Consider the following 21,888-nt stretch of genomic DNA (forward strand, 5'->3'; position numbering starts at 1 on the left):
AACCGCTGCGCCACCCAGGGATCCCGCGTGTGGGGTGTTCTTACGTGACTCTGAGATTTAGTCTCTATGCTGGTGGAGGCCAGGGGCCCCTTTCTTATGTATCATTTGTTTTGTTCAGCCACAGGTTAGATGCTCAAAAAAAGCTTACTGAAAGATTTTGGTTTGACCTCCTGTCATCGCTTTTGCATTTAAAAGTTTCCTATTTTAGTAGCCAAGCGTTGTTTGGAGCAGTGTTAATTTTGTGACAGTCCCCTGGTTCTGCTCTGATTCACGATTCATATAGCAAAACAGTCGAAGGAAGTCTGGTAAGCCACTCAGCTGGTGATGTTTTTCTGTTTGTTTTTGTTTTTGTTTTTTTTATAGAACTTGTCTTCCTAAGTAGCTCCTTGATGTGTGTGTGTGTGTGTGTGTGTGTGTGTGTGTTTTCCATAGGCCTTTGGTGAGTGAAGCAATATTTGCTGGGCCAACAGTTGGGAGTGGGGGGGATCTTAACTGCTAAAACAGTAGCCATTCTTTTTTTTTTTAAAAGATTTTATTTATTTATTCATGAGTATACACAGAGAGGAGAGAGAGAGAGGCAGAGACACAGGCAGAGGGAGAAGCAGGCTTCACGCAGGGAGCCTGACGTGGGACTCGATCCACGGTCTCCAGTATCACACCCTGGGCTGCAGACAGTGCTAAACCGCTGAGCCACCAGGGCTGCCCCAGCAGTAGCCATTCTATGCATTCCGAAGTTCATTTCTGGTTCTGGCCCTGGACACAGGGCTGTTGTTGGGACGTCTGGGATGATGGAGATGAATGGATCAGAATCTGTCAACTGCAATCTCCAGAAAAAAAGTAGACTAGAAGTCAGATGTGCTGCAGCTTCTCTTAAGACTCTAGTGTGAGTGAGCAGGTTTTCTCACCGACACTCACTCAGCCTTCCCTTGCTAACCCTCAGTAAGGCATTGGTCCCCGCTGGCTCTCTCCCTCCCCTCCCTGGAACTCTGCCTCCTTGACTGTCCAGGAGAGAAGAGGGATGGATGTTTGTCCTGGAGTGTGAGGGGAGGCTCAGAGTTTGTACGTGCTGGGCACCTACCATAGTGCCTGGCACACAGTAGGCGCTCAGAAATGGTAGGTGCCTTCAGGAAGATTTCCACGAGTGGTTGGGGATTATATTTAACTATTGTGTAGTGGCCTTCTCTTTTCTTGCTGGTTGACACTTGGGAAAGGATCCTTTCAGCATTGGCTTTGAGGGACTTTGGAACTTGATGTTGAGCACTCCTATTCAGGGTCCCTGGGAAACTTCTCTGTAATTGATAAAGAAGAACCGAGATGTCCTTGTTGGCTGAAGGAGTCCTGTTGTTGGTCCCGAGCCAGCAGCGTGGCATTTATCTTCTCATTGCCACATTGAAGAGAGCGCTTCAGATCCCCTGCTCTGTGCGGACTTAGTCCAGAGGAAGGCGAGACCCCTGGGGGGTCTTGGGTGTGGCAAGGAAGTTGAGGCTCATGGCTTGCAAGTTTTCTTCTAATGGAATTTCCCATCACTTACTGCCCTGCTGATTTCTGATCAATGAAAATGAAATTGCATCACCTCCTCAGAGGCTCCACGTACGCCTGCTGCTTCCAGCTGTGTCAGTTCCGGTAAAATAATCTCATCAGGCGTGCGAGAGGGTAATAGGAAATAAAAATAAAAACCCACAATTAGCAAGAGGCCTTGCAGCTGAGTAACACTTTCCATCCCGGAGGCAGAAAGGACTGGGTGGTGAATGCTTAGGAAAGATTCCCTTTATAAAAAAAAAAGAGAGAGAGAGAGAGAGAGACTCCTAGTCTTTTTTCTTCGTTCTTTTTTTTTTTTTTTTCCCTCTCACATCTCCCTGGACAGTCTCTCCACCCCTTCCATGTGGATGATTTAAAATTATGCCAGGGTTTTTCCTGCCCTACTTCTGAGGTCAGTAGACTTGCTGTGCGCTAGGCATATTCTGGGGTGGCTTTTGTTTTGGTTTTTTTCCCCTCTCCTGAGAGGCCCGCAGGTAGACACCAGAGCAATTCCAGGCACTTAAGCATCTCCCACTGGCCTGCGACAAGGAACCAGATGGGCAGGGAAGAGCTGGAGGCCGAGTTAAGGTTGGTGACTAGACTTTGTAAAGCTGGTTCATTCGAATTCGTAGATTTGATGCTTTAGTTTTTATCGGTCGTATTGAGAATAAGACCTGCCCCTGTGGACTGCAGTGAACATGGGCAGACACCAACCCGAGCACCTCTTGATAAAGATTGGGAGAGAATGAACACTGCCTCTGGAACATTCTCCCACTTAAGTGTGTGGAGCTTATAGAGTCATTGAGTCTAGCCTAAGGAGGAGCTGAGGCCAAAGAAACCAGGAAGGGGGGGAATAGAAAGGCCAGGTGAGGATATGGGAAACCTGTTAGATCACCTGCGAGGAGCCAGTAGAAGTGGCATCGTATCATCTCGTATCACCTTGACAGCGTCAAAGGAAAATAGGTGCTTGTGTGAAGGCCATTGCATTGATGCTGGCAGTTTGGCATTCCCTTCATCCCAGGGGTGGGGACAGTTCCGCGCTTTTGGGAAATGGCTGACCTTAGACATCCCTGCTCTTCCTTTAATTGCTGACTTCCGTGTGGATTGAGGGTGGGACCCCCAAGAGGGGAAAGTGGGGGCTGCAGTGTCTGCAGTGCTGTAGGGTCTCAGGGCGATGGCACAACTTGCCAAACCATGTGTTGCAATAGTTGAACCATGGCTTTAAGTGCAGTGGACATCAGAGATCATCACTGAGCCCATCTGGTTAGTAGAAGGACAGATTCTGGCAGAAGAGCAAGAAGACTCTGGAATGGCGGGCAGCAGTAATCTAGATAATGGTGTTGATAGGGTGAATCCAGTGGCCATGGGAAGTGCCGAATCTGTCCCTACCAGTGTCCCGATCGTCACCATCCAGGTTCTTATCTCCCACGCCTGGACTCTGATGAGAGCAAGCGAGTAGGACTCTATTGCTAGGAAGGATGCTGTGTATATTGTAAGCGCTCCATAAATATTTGTCATGTGAACGAGCAAAAATCATTAGAGCAGTTAGAGAGTTTTGGGCTAAGCATTCTGTGCAGGAGCTTAAAACTGAGACCTGTAGAGTCAGAACCCCAGTAGCCTCTGTATTATTGTGGTCCGTTTACTGGCCAGGTTGGATTTCCTTGATTTTAGCCTGACTTAATATGGGAGATCTTCTGGAGATGCAGGAAGAGTTTCTAGAACTTCCTCTTGCTCGAGCGCTGTCCAAGATGAGGACTCCCGTCTGGAAGTTTTGGTGGGATGAGCTCAGTTCTCTCGAGGGGCAAAAGGAGAGGTGGTGCGTGGTCAGGACGGAAGCTGATGTTCGTTCTTGCTAATGTGCGTTCTTCATACATTTGTGTGTTTGTACAAATACGTTTCTCCTCTCTCATCTCAGACACTCAGCCCAGGGTCTTGATCTACATTGATCACATTTTATGACTTGAACTGGCAATTCGCCCCTGGGGATCAGACCTAACCAGGGTGTTCAGGAAGCCATTAAGGAAAAATATATAACCACACTCATTCCCAAACTCAATTGTTTGGTCTTAGCATTGCTTGGAAAAGAGACTTTCAAGCATAATTAATCCAAGGACTATTTAACGTGGATGTTGGTGAGGCTTCACAGCAGCTATTGACTCAAAAGCAGATTTTGGAGTAGCAAGAGGAGAAAGACCATCTGGGAACTTTTTTTTTTTAACTGTTTTTGAGAGGGTGTAATTATTACCCACAGTCACTTAGTTCTTGGGGTGGCTTCCGGAGGGTTAAGGAAGTGAGAACTCTTGGATCCTTGTACTTGAAGAAGAAATTTCCCTTTGTTGTTCTGCCGAATTCCCAGGGCCACTCTTTGAAGTGGCCAATGGTAAATGTGTCTCAATCTGTTTTTCTTGACTAAAAGTAACAGTGCGCATAATGGATTTCCAAATACCACGTGGGATGGAGAAGGGGCTGTGAAGAATAGGACGTGTCATTCGGTTTCATACCCACCCAGCTGTGTTTTAAGCTATGGAATTTGCAAATGCTTCAAGCCACCTCAAAGTGCAAACAGACGGCACCTCTTCAGGCTGCCTCGCTGTCATCCAGGGTCCCGATGGCTGCTCTTGCTGCTTTTCTATTCCACCCTAAGGAAGGGAATTAAAATGTGCAATAGCTCCTCTGGCCGCCAGGATTCAAGGACTACCCAGCATGAAATAATGCGCTTCTCACATCTCCAGTTGGGTAAGATGGAGCAGCTGAGGAGGAATTCTGAGACAGAATCACTGTCTACATGTGTGCCCTCCAAATACGAAGTTGCGGGGGGATGCTTGGCAAAACTCACCCAGGAGAGGAATCTAAGGGCATCCGGTCAAGACACGCCCTTCCTGGGACAACCTTCGTGGCAGTGTTGCCTTTGCATGGTGATCCCCTCTTCATGCCCTTGGCCATGGCTCGGCTCTTTAGTTTCCATTCCTGCCCCCATTGATGGTGCCTCTTTTCTCCCTGCCACTGAAAAAGCTGTTTATGCTAACGAGCCAGGGAAGATCTGAAGAACTTGCTGTGAGGGCATTGGTGAGAGGCTGTGTGGTGTGTGGTGTGGTGTGTGTGTGTGTGTGTAGCCCCATAATGAGCCTTCGAAGGGCAACTCTTGTTTGTTTTGTCATGATGCCAGTTCCGGAGCCTTGTGCCAGAGTGCGCTGCTGCTGGTGAGGCCACCACCAACCCCCCCCCCCCCCCCCCCCCCCCCCCCCCCCACCGCCGGGTGGCGGCTTTCTTCCTGGTAGGAGGGAAAGACACTCCTTTTACAGAGGCATTTTAGAGATGCTCGTTGAAGGGGCCTTTCCTTCCCCAAGGCCACCACTCATTGCACCTGTACTGAGCTTTCTGATTGTCCTGGCTACAACAGGCGGTGGCGGAGTTACTGGAGAGCATGGCTCTCCTCCATCCAGAAAAGCTGGGTGGTATTTCCTAGGTGCTGCCACAGACCAGAGGAAAGCAGCTGTGACGTGGAATTCATCTGTTCCCACATAGATCAGATCTGTATAAAAGGAAGCTTAAGGCCCGTGGCTGCTTCTACTTGCATTCCTTTCCGAAACAGCAAGTGCAAACAAAGAATCTGCCCAAGTTGGTTTCTCTTGGGTCTGTGCAGCCCTGAGCTACAACAGGTACACCTGCTCTTCCAATTAAATGTTCTGCAAAGAACTCCCTAGTAAGAATTCAAGAACCCTAGTAGACTCCTTGTCCTAGTAAACTAGTGAGCATGGCTCTGATAACACTTGCCATGAGGCAGTAACCTTGTATGCCATCACTGGTATATAGTCCATGCCTGACTCCCCCTCCCCCTCTCCCCTCCCCCCAAAACAGAATTGTACTTAGGGATTTGCTTGGCTTCCTGGATTTCTGTTTCATTGACCAGCTGTTTAAGGGAGCCAGAATGAGGCTGCCTCTGTAGATCTCAGACCTTCTATTCTGGAAAAGGAAATTGACACTATGAACCACAAAATGGTAAAGTACTCAAGAATTTGCCTGAGCCTCAGAATTAGGATGATTAGGTCCTTGGTGATTAATTCCATGTCACATTGGGATCAACATGCTCCTGCTGTTACTTCTGGTGTTTCCTAGAAAGAGAAAGCCTGCTATTTATCAAGTTTTTGTCCATATTGCGTGCTCAGCATTGCGCTAAGAGGCAAGCGGTAATACAGCCGATTTTTGCCCTCAAGCGGATTTTTGCCCTCAAGCTGCTTATGGTTAGGTTGTAGAGCTAAAAGCAACCCCGGTGAAACAAGGAGCGACAGTGCAGTGGCAGTGTGGTGATGATTGACTGTGGTAGTACCAAGAGGAGACAGAACTTCATGGGCTCCAGTGATCAGAGAGGGTTTTATTGCCTGTGTGGTGGAACTTAAGCTTCTTAAAGGATGTCCAAGGTTCGGGTAAATGTTGAGGAAGAGAAAACACATCCAAAGGGCCTAGGGCTGCAGGGACAGCAGCAAGAATGCATAAAAATGTGGAGATGATGGGCAAGAGACTCTTTTCTTGAAGGGAAGCAGGAGAGATGATTGACTAGTGGCCTCGGGGTAGATTCTAGAGTGTTTGAAAACCAGTATGGAGAGTGTAAGGATGAATACTTTGGTGGTTGGCTCTTGTGGGGGAGAAAAGCACCACATGGATATGACATTGGGAAGGCTAGACTGATCATTCTTTTCTATTTTCTGGAGTCAAAGATAGTACCAGGAGGGAGCAAGACCAGACTGGTTGGTCAGTGAGGGGCACTTCCTTTCAACCGTGTTGAGCCCTGCTGAGTGTCGAGTAATGGGAGACTGGCCACTTACAGACATCTTGTGGTCTGCTGAAAGTATGAGGCCCATATGCAAGCGATAAGTCAGGAATGGATATTCTTGTTTGGGGAGTCAACAGATAATTTCAGTAATTGAAACCACAGAAGTAGTTAAGGTAGTCGATGTACAGAGATAAGAGCAGAGAGCCAAGGAGGGTGGAGAACATGATGGTTAAATGCTGGAGGAGAACGAGAGGAGAGGTTTCTGTGGGTTCAATAATAGGGAATCTTATCAAATAAGTGGAAAAGTGCAGAGCTGTAGGAATGGGAAGAGGGACAGGCAGTGAAGAGATTAGAGAGGAGGAGAGCCAAAGAAGCATGCCAGGGAAATGAAGGGGTGATCTCAGGGTGGGGTGGTTGGCAGTTTTGAATGCAGGGAGAGATTGAAGATGTTGAAAGTAGAAGAAAAGCCACTGGCTGCCCTGAGGAGGGCATCAGTGACTTTGTAGAGAGGACAAAATCTTGGAGACATAGGGCCTTCTGACCCACCTGACGTTATGTCCAGAGAGCCCGTGATCCTGCCTTCTGGGAGGGCCTGGCAGCCGTGTGTACCGTCACTGAGCTGCACAGTTGGATCCACTGTACGGCAGAACTTGAGAAGTGCAGTAGATGTCTCTCTAAACTCATAGAAGAGGAAAAACTCATCTGGCTGTACAAGATTGGTGTGGGGGGAATGAAGCAGAGGGCAGATTCCACTTGTTTGAAGGAGCTGAGGACAGATTGTTGGAAGCAAAGGGAGAGTGTTGTCTGAATTGGCGATGCAAGTGGGTCAAACTCTCATCCAGGAGCTCAAGGGTAGGGGAATATGGTAGAGAGCCGAGCAGGAGATATCACCAGTAAAATACCACAAAGCCCTCTTATTAATGATCAAAAAAGGACCGTACACCCCTGCAGTAGAAGTAACAGACAATTCACAAAAGAAATACAAATGGGCCATGTCTTATAAGCAAAAAATCTAAGTTAAAATGAGGTATCATTTCTTGCCTGGCAAAATTATTTTTTTTTAAAGCATAATAATGCCCACTATTGATGAAGGGGCAGGGAAATAAATGCTCATGTGCCATTGAGCATGAGTTGGAAGGGCTTTCCTAGGGGGCAGACTGGGAAGCCTTACCTATTGCTAGCTTTTAGGCCAGCAATTCCACTTCCAGAAATATGTCCTAAGGAAATAGAGGTGTAATGTCACAACTAAGATCCTAGGTTTTACAACAGGAGGAAAGGCTTACCTACTTTCAGAGGCGACTTAGCTAGTCTGTGACTTACATAAGCTACTTCACCTAAAGCCACAGCTCCTTCCTCTGTAAAATGGGTTGTTGCAAGGATCAGTGAAATGATGTGTATTTTAAAAAATGCTTAGAACCATGCCTATCCTACCAAGTGGGAAGCAGGGGAACTGTTATTTATTTGTATTATTTTGTTAACATATTTACAAAGATTTATAAGAATATATTGCAGCAGTAACAGCAAAGTACTTAGGAATTACCTAAAAGTCCAGTAATAGAATTTGGTGAAATGATGCTATGTCCAGAGGCCGCAGTGCCTGTGTGGCCATTGATGCCAATATACGAAGGATATCTAATGTCATGGGAAACTTTTATGCAAGCTGAAGTTAATTAAAAGGGTGGCTCCCATAAGGAGCAGTGTGATCTGAGGTTGGCAAAAAAAGATCTGCATCTCTAGGCATGCAGAGGAAAAAAAAAAAACCCTAAAAACTATGACTCTCTGGCTGGTGGAATTATAGGTGATTTTTCTTTTAGCTAGTGAATCTTTCTGCACATATCCATTTTTTTTTATAATGAACTCACACTACTTTAATCAGGAGAAATTATTTAAAATAAATTTAACATCATGAGATGCCAGATTGAAACTGTAATGCGCCCAGATGGCACATTTTTACATCTTCTCCTAGCTTTTGCTCTGCAGCCCAGCAGCAAGAATGGAGAGATCAGAAATAGGATCTTTTGAGAGGGATTTTGAGGAAATTGGGAGGAGATGAAACGTTTGGGGTACTGGCAGAGAAAACAGTGAAGTAGTTGGTTACAGTTAGCGTGGGACGGTATCCCATTTAGCTGGGAACACAGCAGGGGATGGATAAAGATGGGGTGGGTACGCTGTGCACCTGCCAGGTAGGAGGGGCGGCTGATGCAGTAGGATAGTAGGGTAGCTGCTATGTTTGGTGAAAGGAGGTGCTGTTTGACATCTGGGGCGGGGGGAAATCAGTGCTTCATTAAATCTAGATCAGGAGAGAACCATTCAGGCCAGTGATGGCCAAAGATGCTAGTCATCTGTCTTCAAGATATGGTGGAAAGGCGCAAGGAGGATGGGCACTGAGGTTAAGTACCTAAGTGCTGGGATCCAGTTACTTGAATAACAGGTTGAATTGCCCCAGGTAATTTTTCAGAACAAGCATTCTAAGGAATAGTTGGGTAGTTTTGCTTTTTTATTATTGTGTTCATGGCTTTGGTCGTTGTCACATTGTGTATGCGTCCACATAGTTGGTAAGAAATTGTATTCCTCAAGTACCAGCTCATTTTTTCCAAAACAACAGAGTGGATTCCTCACCTGCCTCTGCTTCAGATCTTACAACGCCGTCTTCCTCCCCTCTCCTCCCCCTACGACTTGACTGTAACCAGAATATCGTGGTAGTTGTGGATTCCCTGTAGAATGGACTGAGCTAGCAGTTTTCACTTCCAGGCTGATTTATGTTCACGCTGGAAAGAGCACAGATGCACTCATTAGCAAACATGAAGCCCAGGGCCTGGATGACTCTGTGGGTCTTACATGCAGTGGACCTCCTGCAGCACGAGGGACCTGTTCAAGCACGTGTGTGTTCTCTGACCTTGCCATAGTTACAGAATAATTCTTAAGGCTACTGGGAAATTGCTACTAAGCAGATGGAATCTCACCGTTTCATAGTTTCACACTTACTGACTTCTACACAGTGGCAATATACAAATACAGTTATTGTAGAAAGCATAGAATGGAATTGGATATGGTTCTTCAGTAGATTTTAAGTTAAACAGATGAGGGTATTATTTCTTTGTCCCTTGAATGAGTTTCCTACTTATCTCAGAATCTGGGTTGCCTTTGGGTGTTTTGGGGGGGGGGGGCGGGGAGACGTGGGAATGGTTTATTCGTTGCTGTGTATTTTTCTCTCCTGCATGTTTTAATCTAGATTTATCAGTGCTCACCGTCTGTAGGTTGTGGGGGTTCTTTTTTACGGTGGCTGTCCTGGTCTTTATTTTTAGAACAGCATTCACCAAGTTAGGGAAATGTGCCCTGATCCAACATCACTGATGTCTTGGGTAAATGTCTATCAGCGTTGTGTTACTTGAAATTCTGCCCAAGTTAGAATGGTCATTGGTCTTCTCTAGCTAGAAAGCTCTGTCTAGATCCTCTCTTTTAGGGGAAGGGAAGCCCAGGTTTCTAGGTTTGTCTATACCTGTCTGTACCTTCCTGTCTAGCCTTGCAGCCTGCTGCTTGCCTGGAGATGTGCCAGCAATGAATTTCACATGAAGAGAAGGATATGGGGATCACGTGTATTTTTGGTGGTTCAATACAGAAAGTCTTGCACTGGACAATCACTTTTTCCTCCTTGTTTCGACATAATTTTAGATGTACAGGAGAGTTGTAATAACAGAACAAAGGATTCTCGTATACCCTTGAGTCAGACCTCATGTTAACGGTATCTCATATTCTGTCTATACGTACGTATGTGTGTATATACACACACACGCTCTTGCTGATTTCTCCTAAGCCATTTGAAAACTGAAACATCATCTCTAAATAGATCTGCGTGGTTTTTTTTTCCTAAAAGAGACATTCTCGCCTATAACCACGCCATAGTTACCAAAACTAGAAAATTAACAGGCATCTACGACGATTATCTGACCTATAGACCTTATTCAGATTTTGCCAGTTGCCCCAATTATGCCCTTTATAGGGAAAAGAAAATCCAGATTATGTGTTGTGTTCATTTGTCATGTCTCTTTAATCTCCTTTAATCTGAATCTTCAGTCTTTCTGTTTCATGTTGCTGACATATTTGGAGAGCATAGGACATTTTGTAGACTGTCCTCAATTTGGATTTGTCTGATGTTCCCTCATGATTAGATTCAGGTTTTGCATTTTTGGCAGGAATGTCAGGGAAGGGATGTTGTGTTCTCCGTGTATCCTCTCGGGAGGCACATGATGTCTATTTGCCTCATTCCTGGTGATGTTAACTTTGATCATGTGGTGAAGGTGGTGGCTGCCAGGTTTCTCCACTGTAAAGTTATTGTTTTTCCTTCTGTAATTAATAAGTGTCTTGTGGGGAGATACTTGGAGACTGTGTCAGTATCCTGTTACTATGCAAACTTTCATCCACCAGTTTGAGTATCCATTGATTCTTCCCTGAGTGGATTATTATGATGATGGTTACCAAATGGTGATTTTCTAACTCCGTAATTCCCTCTGTATTTATTCGTTGGATTTCTGTTCGAAGGAAGAACTTTCCCTAATCCCACAGTTTCAAAAAAAATTATGAAAACTATGCAATTACGGATTCTAATTTTTATACGTTGGGTTGTAAACCCTGGCTGGCATCATCTTCTCGCTCAAATTGTCCCAGTTTGAGCAAGGGAGGGCCCCTCCAACCCTCTCCTGTGACCTTTTTAGCATACTCTCCTCCTTCTTAGAGCACTTCCTTAGGTTCTTGCTCAAACAGATGCTTCAGGCTCATCTTGCACTCTCCCTGTCCCCAGGCCAAGAACTGGCCATTTCTTCAAGGAGCCCTAGATGGGGCTTCAAGGAGGCCATTTAGTGGAGAAAGATACTTCTTCAACTAAGAGATAAAGAAACAGAACATGTTCAGGGATTATCTTGTTTTCCCCTCTTCAAGTATTATCATTTCTCCCAACACCTTAATTTTCCCTACAGTTTTTTATTAAGTACATATTACGTCTTGGATGCGGAGAAGACGGAGATGGATGAGATCTGGAACAAATGAGTGGCAGAGGGAAACCAGCCAATGGATTTACAGCAGGGTGATAACCCCACAATTGCTGTGTTTTTCCATACGCAAAATGCTTCTGTGGAATCACAGAAGAGGTTATAGTTGACTGAGGAACCCATTGGATGAGCCACACATCTTCACTTTTCACGGGACTGAGAGGCTGCCCGATGGAACCTTCTGGCCACAGCAAGATCCCGTTTTCCATTCATGAAACCAGAGAGTGCGGTATTTCACAGAGTCAACATTCTGTTAGAGAACTTTAATAATCTTGAGAAAGACTTTCATTTCTCTGAAACTGACCTCGAATTCCTCTTAAATTCCTCCTCATTACCCGTAGTTAAATGCTGAAGCTAGATAGAACAATGTGACTAATCCTCACTGTATGTAGCAGGCGTAGTTGAAGAGAGCTGCCTTGCCCTATGATGGGAAGTTCTCTCTCCTATTCTCTCTGAGCCTCCACTGGTCAGCCACTTGACCATGCTTTGCTTTGTCAGCACCCCTCTTACAAGGTTCTCTTGAGTGGATCATAGCATTCTTCATGCAGAGAGAGAGAATGCTGGGGAGGTGAACGCTGCTGAGTTTCCACCGGTATGCTGTGGTCCTATACACGGAGGTCACATCTCTATCTTTGGCTGTCAAGTCAGTGTGTTGCTTCCACTGAATTCATAGGGAAGTAACACCCCCGGGTAGTCTTTGCATGAACTCTGGTCAATCCAAGTCTCTTCCAATCTCTGTTGGTTTTACTGATTGCATGAACTTAAAATGCAGGGCCTCAGGATTTCATCTTGTCTTTCGGGGCCAGTCGTTCCCCCTAGCTGAGATCTTACTTTGAGTCCGGATGCCACCATTTGGTGTAGGACTTAGTCCTCTTAGCTATATGTACTTCACATCATGTTGCATGTGCTCGTCTATGAAGTTGTTGGTGTGAGTATAGGGAACCAGGGACAAGACAGGATGTTGAGGCGTGCCACTACACACGCTGACATTTGAGTGGATACTTTTAGGTAATAAATAGCATCTTCCAGCTATACAGTCAGACAGACTTTATTATCTGAAAGACATTCTGGTATCCTGGATACCGAGATATGATAAACTTTGGGATACCTTATTAAAATCAAAAAGTTCTCTCAAATGCATTTCTCAGATCATTGAATCTCTGTGAAGCTATTTTTCAGTTTATGTGAATGGTGCTTACTGAACCTACAGCTAATTGCTAATTTCCCAGGACCTCTTAAAAAAAAAAAATTTCCTCCCCCCCCCCCCCAGATGCTATTCAGCAACCATTGAGTCTGTTCTATAACTGTGGGGAACTTGCATTATATAATCTGCAACTTATCTTTTAAAACCTGATATCACTTTATCCAAAATATGTAATTCTTTCTCCTTCTCTTGCTTTATATTATTTCTGAGCACTTTCCATCACTTAATGTTCTGTTTCTTTGTGGTCTCTCCCCAACAACACTGTACACTGGATCGTGTTTGTTGTTGATTCCCTAGCATCTGTACGTAGTAGGTGCACAGTGAATAATGAATGAATACATTTTTCTGTTTATGGTCTCTGGAATCTGCCTCTTTTTCTTAAAAAAAAAAAAAGTCAGGATAATGGGCCTGCCATTTAATTCCTTAGAACACCAACCCCCACTCTTGTTACCTCTTCTGTGTGAAGACCTCCAGGCGACTCTCCATCCCTCACCCTACCACTCCAAAAAAAGGGGCATGTGTGTGAATAGGCATGTAGTTTACATAGCAGTCCTAGACTCCCGTGATATTTGAACAGTCCCAGGTAGGTAAAGATTGAATTTGGGTGTTGGATATAAGGATGTTCTGGAGTTCTCTTTAAAAAAAATAGACCTAAGGGGATCTCTGGGTGGCTCAGCGGTTTAGTGCCTGCCTTTGGCCCAGGGCGCGATCCTGGAGTCCTAGGATCGAGTCCCGCATCGGGCTCCCAGTATGGAGCCTGCTTCTCCCTCTGCCTGTGTCTCTGCCTGCCTCTCTCTCTCTCTCTCTCTCTCTCTCTCTCTCTCTCATGAATAAATTAAAAAAAAATAGACCTAAAAGAAAAATGTCATAGGGGTGGCTCAGAACACAGACTGCACAGCCAGATGATGGTTTTAGCTTTTAGGCTATATAACTTGTACAACCTCAGTTTTCCCATCTCTAAAATGGGGATGTAAGCAGCACCTGCCTCACATAGCAGTTATGAAGGTGGTGTAGTACCCACAGGCTTTGACGTGATGCCTAATTCAAGAAGTGATGGCTTCCCTTACGATGGCTGTAATTTTAAAAAGCTTAAGGAAAGAAAGGCACAAAGGAGGAAATGAAGTCACCCATAATCTCATCCCCAAGCAATGACTGTTTTAAAAGTTATGATACAAATCTCCTGTGTTTCCATATGCAGACCTATATGAGCTTCATTCACTTAGCATCTGCTGTGAGCATTTTCCCACGCCTGTAAGTAGTTTCTTTAAACAGTGATGTTTTATAATGTCTTATGGAACTTTATGCACTATAATTTATTTGGAGAGCCCTTGTTTTGCCAGGTTTTAATTTTTCCTGTTAAGAATGTTATGATGAGTAATATTTTATCTCTGTGCGTCTCTTGGGTCATTTCCTCAAATGGGGGAATTGCTGAGTCAAAGAGCATGTGCATTTTTTGAGGCTTTTGATACCTATTGTCAAATTGCCTTCAGGACAGCGATGCTCCCTGACTCGCCCTCCAGCAGCGCGGGTTGCTTCTGGAGAATCGTGCGCCTTCTGGGTCACTTCTCTCTGGCGATGCCCATGCCGATGCCCAGTGGGTTACTCACAGAGGCAACGCTTTGTCGCAGTCTGGATTCTCTTGTTTTTCCTTTCTTCCCTTTTGTTTCTTTTCTTGGTTTTCTGCCAAACAGCCTCTTGTGAAAGGACCGCCTAATTAACCCTGTGCTAATTAACAATTTAAAATTACACAGTGTGACTGTTCATGTTTAATTCTCTGGGAGCTAGAGCAACAGCAGGAACCCCCTCCCCTCCCTAATAACTATATCCTGCCTCCCCTGCGCCCCCTCCAAGCTTCTCAGTAACTGTTGCATTATACCCAGCCCTGTCTCCTTAAAGGAATGTAACAAAACTGTCCTTTCACATCTTCTCAGTAGAAAGAGGGAGATGAATGACTTTGTTAGTGGTAGGCCCAGTGGTATGGAGTTTTTTCAGTTTTTGAAAAGATTTTATTTATTGGACGGGGGTGGGGTGGGGTGTGTGTGGGGAGCCCAAGCAGGGGGAGGGGCAGAGGGTAGATGCAGACTCCCCACCGAGCAGGGAGCCTGATGTGGGGCTCCATCCCAGGATCCTGAGCTGCAGGCAGATGCCTAACCCACTGAGCCACCCAGGTGCCCCAGTTTTATCGTTTTAAACAATCTTTGGAAAATAAAGAATGCTGTTAGCAAAGATGCAGGGGGCTTTACAGGTCGGTTCCAAGGGAATGGTAACTTGTGTGGAGTAAGCGTGGGGGCTTTGATGAAGATGTTGGAACTTTGCTGTATAAGATGACTTCTCAAACGGGAGATTTAAACATGAAGCAGAGAGAATGAATGGGAGATAACTGGATCACTCCTGTGTCTCCCCTTTGACTGTCTTACAGGAAAGATGTGCTCTTTTGAAATTTAACTGAATTCTTAAAACCCTGCACATAAACACAAAAACCATGTTGAGTACAACATGGGGGGAGTCCTGAGTAGAATGTGTCTGTGTTTATAAGGGAATTTGGGGTCATAAGCATCAGAAGAGAAGCAGGCTGCAGACAGAGTTGTGGGTTTGTGATGTGTGAGCTGGCCCTGGTGTGAGTGAAGGATGAAGAAGGGGGTGCAGAGCCAGGGATGGGTGGGGGTGGGAGTCTGGATAGAGCTGCTGCTGGGGCTGTGTGGGGACCCTCTGGGTTCCCAGGCTGCCCTCTATAACTGAAGATCATTGATTTTACGGGAAACCATGTTTACAGACAGAGTGCTGATCGACCTGCCGGGTTGACTTCTGCCTTCTTAAGTAAGAACTACCTTTTTCTTATTGACTGGCTGATAAACAGAGCGAGAGGGACAGCTGGCTGGGTGGGGGAGTTCTGGATAGCCTGAGGTCTTTAAAGGATTGGGCAGGTTTAAGAGATTTCTTCATCTCTATCCTCAGGTCCCTGCTGGTCCACCCCGTCCTTACACCTCCCTGGGACTGGTGGGGGAATCCAAGATTGGCCCTGCCTGGTTACCTAGCAGTCCAGGCACTAAGCATGGAAAAGATGGCAATCTGGTGAAGATGATGTGAAGCAAAGAGCATCTCAAGCTTTAATGCCTGTCCCCAGGGGAAACATGTTAAAATGCAGATTCTGATCTGGAGTGGGGCCTGAGGGTCTGCATTACACAGGCTCCCTGGTGAAGAATGCTGCTACTTGTCCCCAGCCACATTTTGCTTAGCAAGGTTATAAAAGATTCTGCTTGTCGTGGCCAGCAGGCATTGAATTCAGGAAGGTCTGATCCTGAAGTGGGATCCTTCTTTCCAACTGGTGTCTTAATGGGCTGTTGCCACTCCTTGTGAATGAGTGGTAACTCACGTGGCCTCTCTTTGGAGCAAGTGTCACCACCACGGGATCATCTGTCTTTCAGAGGTGGCCCCAGTGTCATCCTTTCATGACACTTCTTGCTTGGGAATAGAAAACCAAGTTAGGCGAGTTTTTAAAAGTCCCAATCATTTAGCTGGATGAGGAGGAGGTGGTGGTGGTAGGAGAGAGCAGAGCAAGAAAAGCCCACCAATTAATTGGTAAACACTTGCAGGTTTCTCTGGCCTAGCCCAGGCTGGAGAGGAGATTGGCTTTGCTGTCGATACACAAGTCCCTAGTGAAGCATCAAAGCTGTTCTCCTTTATCAATCGTGGCCTCCCCTTCCAGCATGTTCCTGTAACTTACCAAGCATTTATGACATTGATTTTACAATCGGGCTGTTAACCCTCCCGCCCCTTCAAGCCTGCCAACCTTTTGGGCCCGAGCTGTCAATCAGATGTCGTCCAGCCAATCAGGTGCATCTTTAAGAGCCACCGTGGATTCTCACCTGTATCCCAGCTAAGCCTTTTGAAGTTCCACTGCATTTGCTGTTTGGTTTGGTTTAGTGTAGTCATCTTTGTTTAAAATCAATGTGCCTTTTCTAAGGTACGTGGAACTTTGTTGTTAATGGACTTGGAGGTTATAAGTTTGAGAAGTGGAGTGTCTGTGTGTGTGTGTTTTGAACAAAACAGGACACGTTCTTCCAAAAAGTTATTTTTTCCAGTTTTTGGTAAACCTGCCTTCCCTGTCGTTTCCCGAGGGGGAGCTGTTGGCTCACTGTGCAGTCAAGAAACAAGAAATGAAAAAAGAATGGGAAGATGGGGGTGGGGTGGGGGAAGAGAGAGACCAAACCCAGCCAAAACCTTCATCCGATGTGTATGAATGAGATGTTGGCGGAGAAGCAGCCAAGTGTTCTCCAGGAAGGAGGCGTGGCCTGGGGAGGGGTGGCAGAGGGAGAGTGGCCTGGGGATTTGCAGGCGAACAATCAGGGCCATTACAAGAGGCTGAGTTGCCTGTGGGATCCGTGCAGGCATGTGATGGTGTGACCGCAGGAGCAGAGAGGTGGCGGGTGATCTGATGCCTCCCTCCCTGGGGATGCAAAGTCTCAGAGGGCAGACTCCGCTCCATGGCACTTCGGAGCCCGAAACAGAAGAGCCCTGGGGCTGAAGGACAGCTGCTTGAGCAGCCACTAATAACTGCGGGGCAGGTGTGGAACGGGGGCTGGCCGAGCCCAGCTGCTGTCTCGGCTTGCCGCTGAGATCCCCGGCAGCAGAAACCACCACACCAGTGGTCACTGGGCTCCATCCAGACAGGGCAAAAATGACGCTGCCGGAGGGGCAGCCGGCCAGTTGAGTCTTCCCAGATACATCAAGCTCAGATTTTGTACCATCACGTTTTTAGTCTGAAGCCAGCTCACTCACAAGCAGGGGATGTTCTGTGGGTTTTGGGGGGAAGAGATGGGATTTTGGAGATCTGCCTGCTGTTTCGGTGTCCGGGTGACGTTGGGCCTGTTTTTACATTCAGCTCCTCAGTTTTACTGCTTGTCAGTGGTATGGTGCTTCCCAGACCCAGAGAGGACGTATGTAGCCACAGGTCCTGTTCAGGCTTGCAGAGCACGTCTGAGCATGCAGCCCTCATCACTGCCCTTTGAGCTTCTCAGACTAGACGTGTGGCCGGTAAGCGCAACAGCAGCTCCACCTCTGAGTCTGCCAGCGTGCCCCCACGCAGGCCTTGTTCTGGGGGTACACGATCCTCCTCCTCTCGTCTGTCCCTTCCTGGTGGTCCCTTGGCCCACAGACAGTGCGGTCAGCCAACAGTGACTCGGTGGTGGCCAGCTGTGTGCCGTCGGCCCGCCTCTCTGTGTCCTCGGCCTGGCCTGGCGAGGTGACACCATCCTCCTCTTCCACCGTGGCTTGAGGCCCGTCCTCACTTGAACGCTGTGCTTGCAGAGAATGGAAAGTCGAACTGGTCTCTCCGGGGGTAGAGCAGCCGACAGTCCGAAGACAAAGAGGGAGTCTCCTGTGTGCCCCCCCTGCCCCGTGCTCCCCACTCGTGCCGCAGACCCTGGCCTTAAAGACGCTGGTGCCACCCGCCTTCCGCGCGCTCGCTGGACGGCATGGGGAGATCGCTGGGGTCCCCGCGGCCCTCGCGGTCTCTGTTGTGGGTGTGGACGGAAGCCTGTTAGAGTGCTCTGTGCGGGACCTAGCCTCGGCCCTCCTAACCTCTTTCCTTTCTCTCTCTCTTCCCCCTCTCTCCCTCCTCTCCCCCCTTGCCTCCGCTCTTCAGGTCCGATCCGTACTGGGTGCAATGAAAGCTCCACGCAGGCCTTACCATGGAAGGCTGTGACTCGCCTGTCGTCTCGGGGAAGGACAATGGGTGCGGTATCCCTCAGCACCAGCAATGGACTGAAGTCAACAGCACCCACCTCCCCGACAAACCCAGTAGCATGGAGCAGTCCACAAGCGAGACCCACGGGCCCCTGGACAGCCTGAGGGCCCCCTTCAATGAACGCCTCGCGGAGAGCAGCGCCTCGGCCGGCCCCACCGCCGAGCCTGCCGGCAAGGAGGTCAGCTGCAACGAGTGCTCGGCCTCCTTCGCCAGCTTACAGACCTACATGGAGCACCACTGCCCCAGCGCGCGCCCCCCGCTGCCCCTGAGAGAGGAGAGCGGGAGCGACACCAGTGAGGAGGGGGACGAGGAGAGTGATGTGGAGAACCTGGCTGGGGAGATAGTGTACCAGCCCGATGGCTCGGCCTACATTGTCGAGAGCCTGAGCCAGCTGACCCAAAGCGGGGGCGCCTGTGGCAGTGGCAGTGGGCCTCTCCCTTCGCTCTTCCTGAACTCTCTCCCCGGGGCGGGGGGCAAACAAGGGGACCCTTCTTGTGCTGCACCAGTCTACCCACAGATCATCAACACTTTCCACATAGCCTCATCCTTCGGGAAATGGTTTGAGGGCCCAGACCAGGCTTTCCCGAATACCTCAGCCCTGACGGGTCTCAGCCCCGTCCTGCACAGCTTCCGCGTTTTTGACGTGCGACACAAAAGCAACAAGGATTACCTGAACAGCGACGGCTCTGCCAAAAGCTCCTGCGTATCCAAAGATGTTCCCAACAATGTGGACCTGTCCAAATTCGATGGCTTTGTGCTCTACGGCAAGAGGAAGCCCATCCTGATGTGTTTCTTGTGCAAACTCTCCTTCGGGTACGTCCGTTCGTTTGTGACCCACGCGGTGCACGACCATCGAATGACCCTGAGTGAAGACGAGCGGAAAATTCTTAGCAATAAGAACATCTCCGCTATCATCCAAGGGATCGGCAAAGACAAGGAACCCCTTGTTAGTTTTTTGGAACCAAAAAACAAAAACTTTCCACACCCTTTAGTCTCCACAGCTAACCTCATAAGCCCCGGACACAGTTTTTATGGTAAATTTAGTGGCATTCGAATGGAAGGGGAGGAGGCTCTCCCAGCCGGCTCTGCTGCTGGCCCTGAGCAGCCCCAGGCTGGCATCTTGACCCCCAGCACCCTCTTGAACCTTGGCGGGCTCACCAGCTCGGTCCTGAAGACCCCCATTACCTCAGTCCCCCTGGGGCCTCTGGCCTCCAGTCCTACCAAATCCTCAGAGGGCAAGGACTCTGGGGCAGCAGAAGGAGAGAAGCAAGAAGTGGGTGATCCCGATTGCTTCTCCGAGAAAGCAGAGCCAGCCGAGGAGGAGGCGGAGGAGGAAGAGGAGGAAGAAGAGGCGGAGGAGGAGGAGGAAGAGGAGGAGGAGGAAGAGGAGGAGGAGGAAGACGAGGGTTGCAAAGGACTCTTTCCAAGCGAGCTGGACGACGAAGTGGAGGACAGAGCCCACGAGGAGTCTGGGGTCGCGGCAGGTAGCAGCAGCAAAAAGGACCTTGCTCTCTCAAACCAAAGCATTTCTAACTCCCCCTTAATGCCTAATGTGCTCCAGACCCTGTCGAGGGGCGCAGCTTCTACTAGTTCTAACTCTGCTTCTTCCTTTGTTGTCTTTGATGGTGCGAACAGGAGGAACCGTTTAAGCTTTAACAGTGAGGGCGTCAGGGCCAATGTGGCAGAGGGCGGCAGGAGGCTGGACTTTACTGACGAAAGTGCCAATAAAGACAATGCCACAGCACCAGAACCAAATGAAAGCACAGAGGGCGACGATGGGGGCTTTGTCCCCCATCACCAGCACGCTGGCTCCCTCTGCGAGCTTGGGGTTGGGGAGTGCCCCTCGGGGAGCGGCGTGGAGTGCCCCAAATGCGATACGGTCCTGGGCTCCTCCCGCTCGCTGGGCGGCCACATGACCATGATGCATTCTCGGAACTCATGTAAGACACTTAAGTGCCCCAAGTGCAACTGGCACTATAAGTACCAGCAAACTCTGGAGGCACACATGAAGGAGAAGCACCCAGAGCCGGGGGGCTCCTGTGTCTACTGCAAAAGTGGGCAGCCCCACCCTCGGTTGGCGCGAGGTGAGAGCTACACGTGTGGTTACAAGCCTTTCCGCTGTGAGGTGTGTAACTACTCCACAACTACCAAAGGCAACCTCAGTATTCACATGCAGTCCGACAAGCATCTCAACAACATGCAGAACCTGCAGAATGGAGGTGGGGAGCAGGTGTTCAGCCACTCGGCCGGGGCGGCGGCCGCAGCTGCAGCGGCGGCAGCGGCCGCAGCGGCCAACATCGGCAGCTCCTGCGGGGCCCCCTCGCCCACCAAACCAAAAACCAAACCCACCTGGCGGTGCGAGGTGTGCGATTACGAGACCAACGTGGCCAGGAACCTGCGCATCCACATGACCAGCGAGAAGCACATGCATAACATGATGCTCCTGCAGCAGAACATGACCCAGATTCAACACAACCGCCACCTGGGCCTCGGCAGCCTGCCCTCGCCCGCCGAGGCCGAGCTCTACCAGTACTACCTGGCCCAGAACATGAACCTGCCCAACCTGAAGATGGACAGCACCACCTCGGATGCCCAGTTCATGATGAGCGGATTCCAGCTGGACCCCGCTGGGCCCATGGCCGCCATGACGCCTGCTCTAGGTGAGGCTGAGCGCGCGTGTGTTTGTTCTGATGACTTGAGTTTGGGGAGAAGTGAGGATAGACTGAGGTCCCCGTTGATACAGTTGGTTCTGTCAAGTCCTGTCGATGCGGCTGGTTCTTAATTCTCTCAAGAGTTGTTTGGTGTGGCCTCAAGTGTCTGATGATCAGATATTTTTCTCAAGGACCCCCCCCCCCCCGTGTGCATCCAGCAGACACACAGTTCCACTCTGGCTCCCACAGGCCGGGATGAAAATTTAAGTGTTGCCTCTAGTTTTTGGCTTCTGGTCTACTCTCCTTTCTCTTCCCATCCTCTCTTCCTTCGTCCCTTTCCCAGTTTGAAAACTCGCCACGATTACCTGAAGCTTTGGGGCTCCATTCGATGTTCACTGTAACTTACAGGACACTTGCAGCTGGAGTTTTAAATGGGGGACAGTCCTCTCTGTAAGAGCAACTCAAAACCGTAGCGTGCCTTATTCAGATAACTAAAGGCTGGGTCTGTGCAGAACGGGGTGCCATCCAGATACAGATGCTCAGAGTTCTCCAGCATGTTCGTGAGGATCTTGGTGAAGGAGACCCGTTCCTTTCCTTTTTTGTTTTGCATGAATTGTCAGTGATAAGTATAGTTGGGAATTAAATTGCCCTGGGAGTGGCGTGCTAGATGAAAAAATGAACAAATTCTAAAGTTGTACATCAAAGAAAGTGAAATTTTAACATCCGCTAGATGCTGGTTATCAGAGCCTTTGTTACCATGACAAAACAACCCATGTTAGGGAAGGTGTGTTGGCTGTGTCCGGATAGAGGGTCTTACCAACTGGTTTCATAGATGTAGAATGGGATCAAGGGGATAGGAATTGGATGCCAAAACCATGAGTCTTTGCATGAAAAGCATCGTGTTCACTTTTAGGGGGAGAGCTTCTTGCATGGGTCAGTTTCATGAGGACCAT

At 48.3% G+C, this 21,888-nt stretch overlaps 1 protein-coding gene across 2 annotated transcripts in view; it reads left to right on the forward strand.

Annotated features, from left to right (window-relative positions):
- Positions 1-21,888, forward strand: part of ZFHX3 (zinc finger homeobox 3) — a 246,768-nt gene that overhangs the window by 69,026 nt on the left and 155,854 nt on the right. The window contains exon 2 of one of the 2 annotated variants that reach the window (XM_055305891.1): positions 18,183-20,944. The exons of the other annotated variant lie outside the window; for it this stretch is intronic. Within the exon in view, the coding sequence (XP_055161866.1) occupies positions 18,229-20,944 (2,716 nt within the window). The 5' untranslated portion in view covers positions 18,183-18,228. The remainder of the gene's footprint in view (positions 1-18,182; positions 20,945-21,888) is intronic. 2 annotated transcript variants of the gene reach the window in all.

The sequence above is a fragment of the Nyctereutes procyonoides genome, unplaced genomic scaffold (genome assembly GCF_905146905.1).
Source record: "Nyctereutes procyonoides isolate TBG_1078 unplaced genomic scaffold, NYPRO_anot_genome, whole genome shotgun sequence".
Lineage (NCBI taxonomy): Eukaryota > Metazoa > Chordata > Mammalia > Carnivora > Canidae > Nyctereutes > Nyctereutes procyonoides.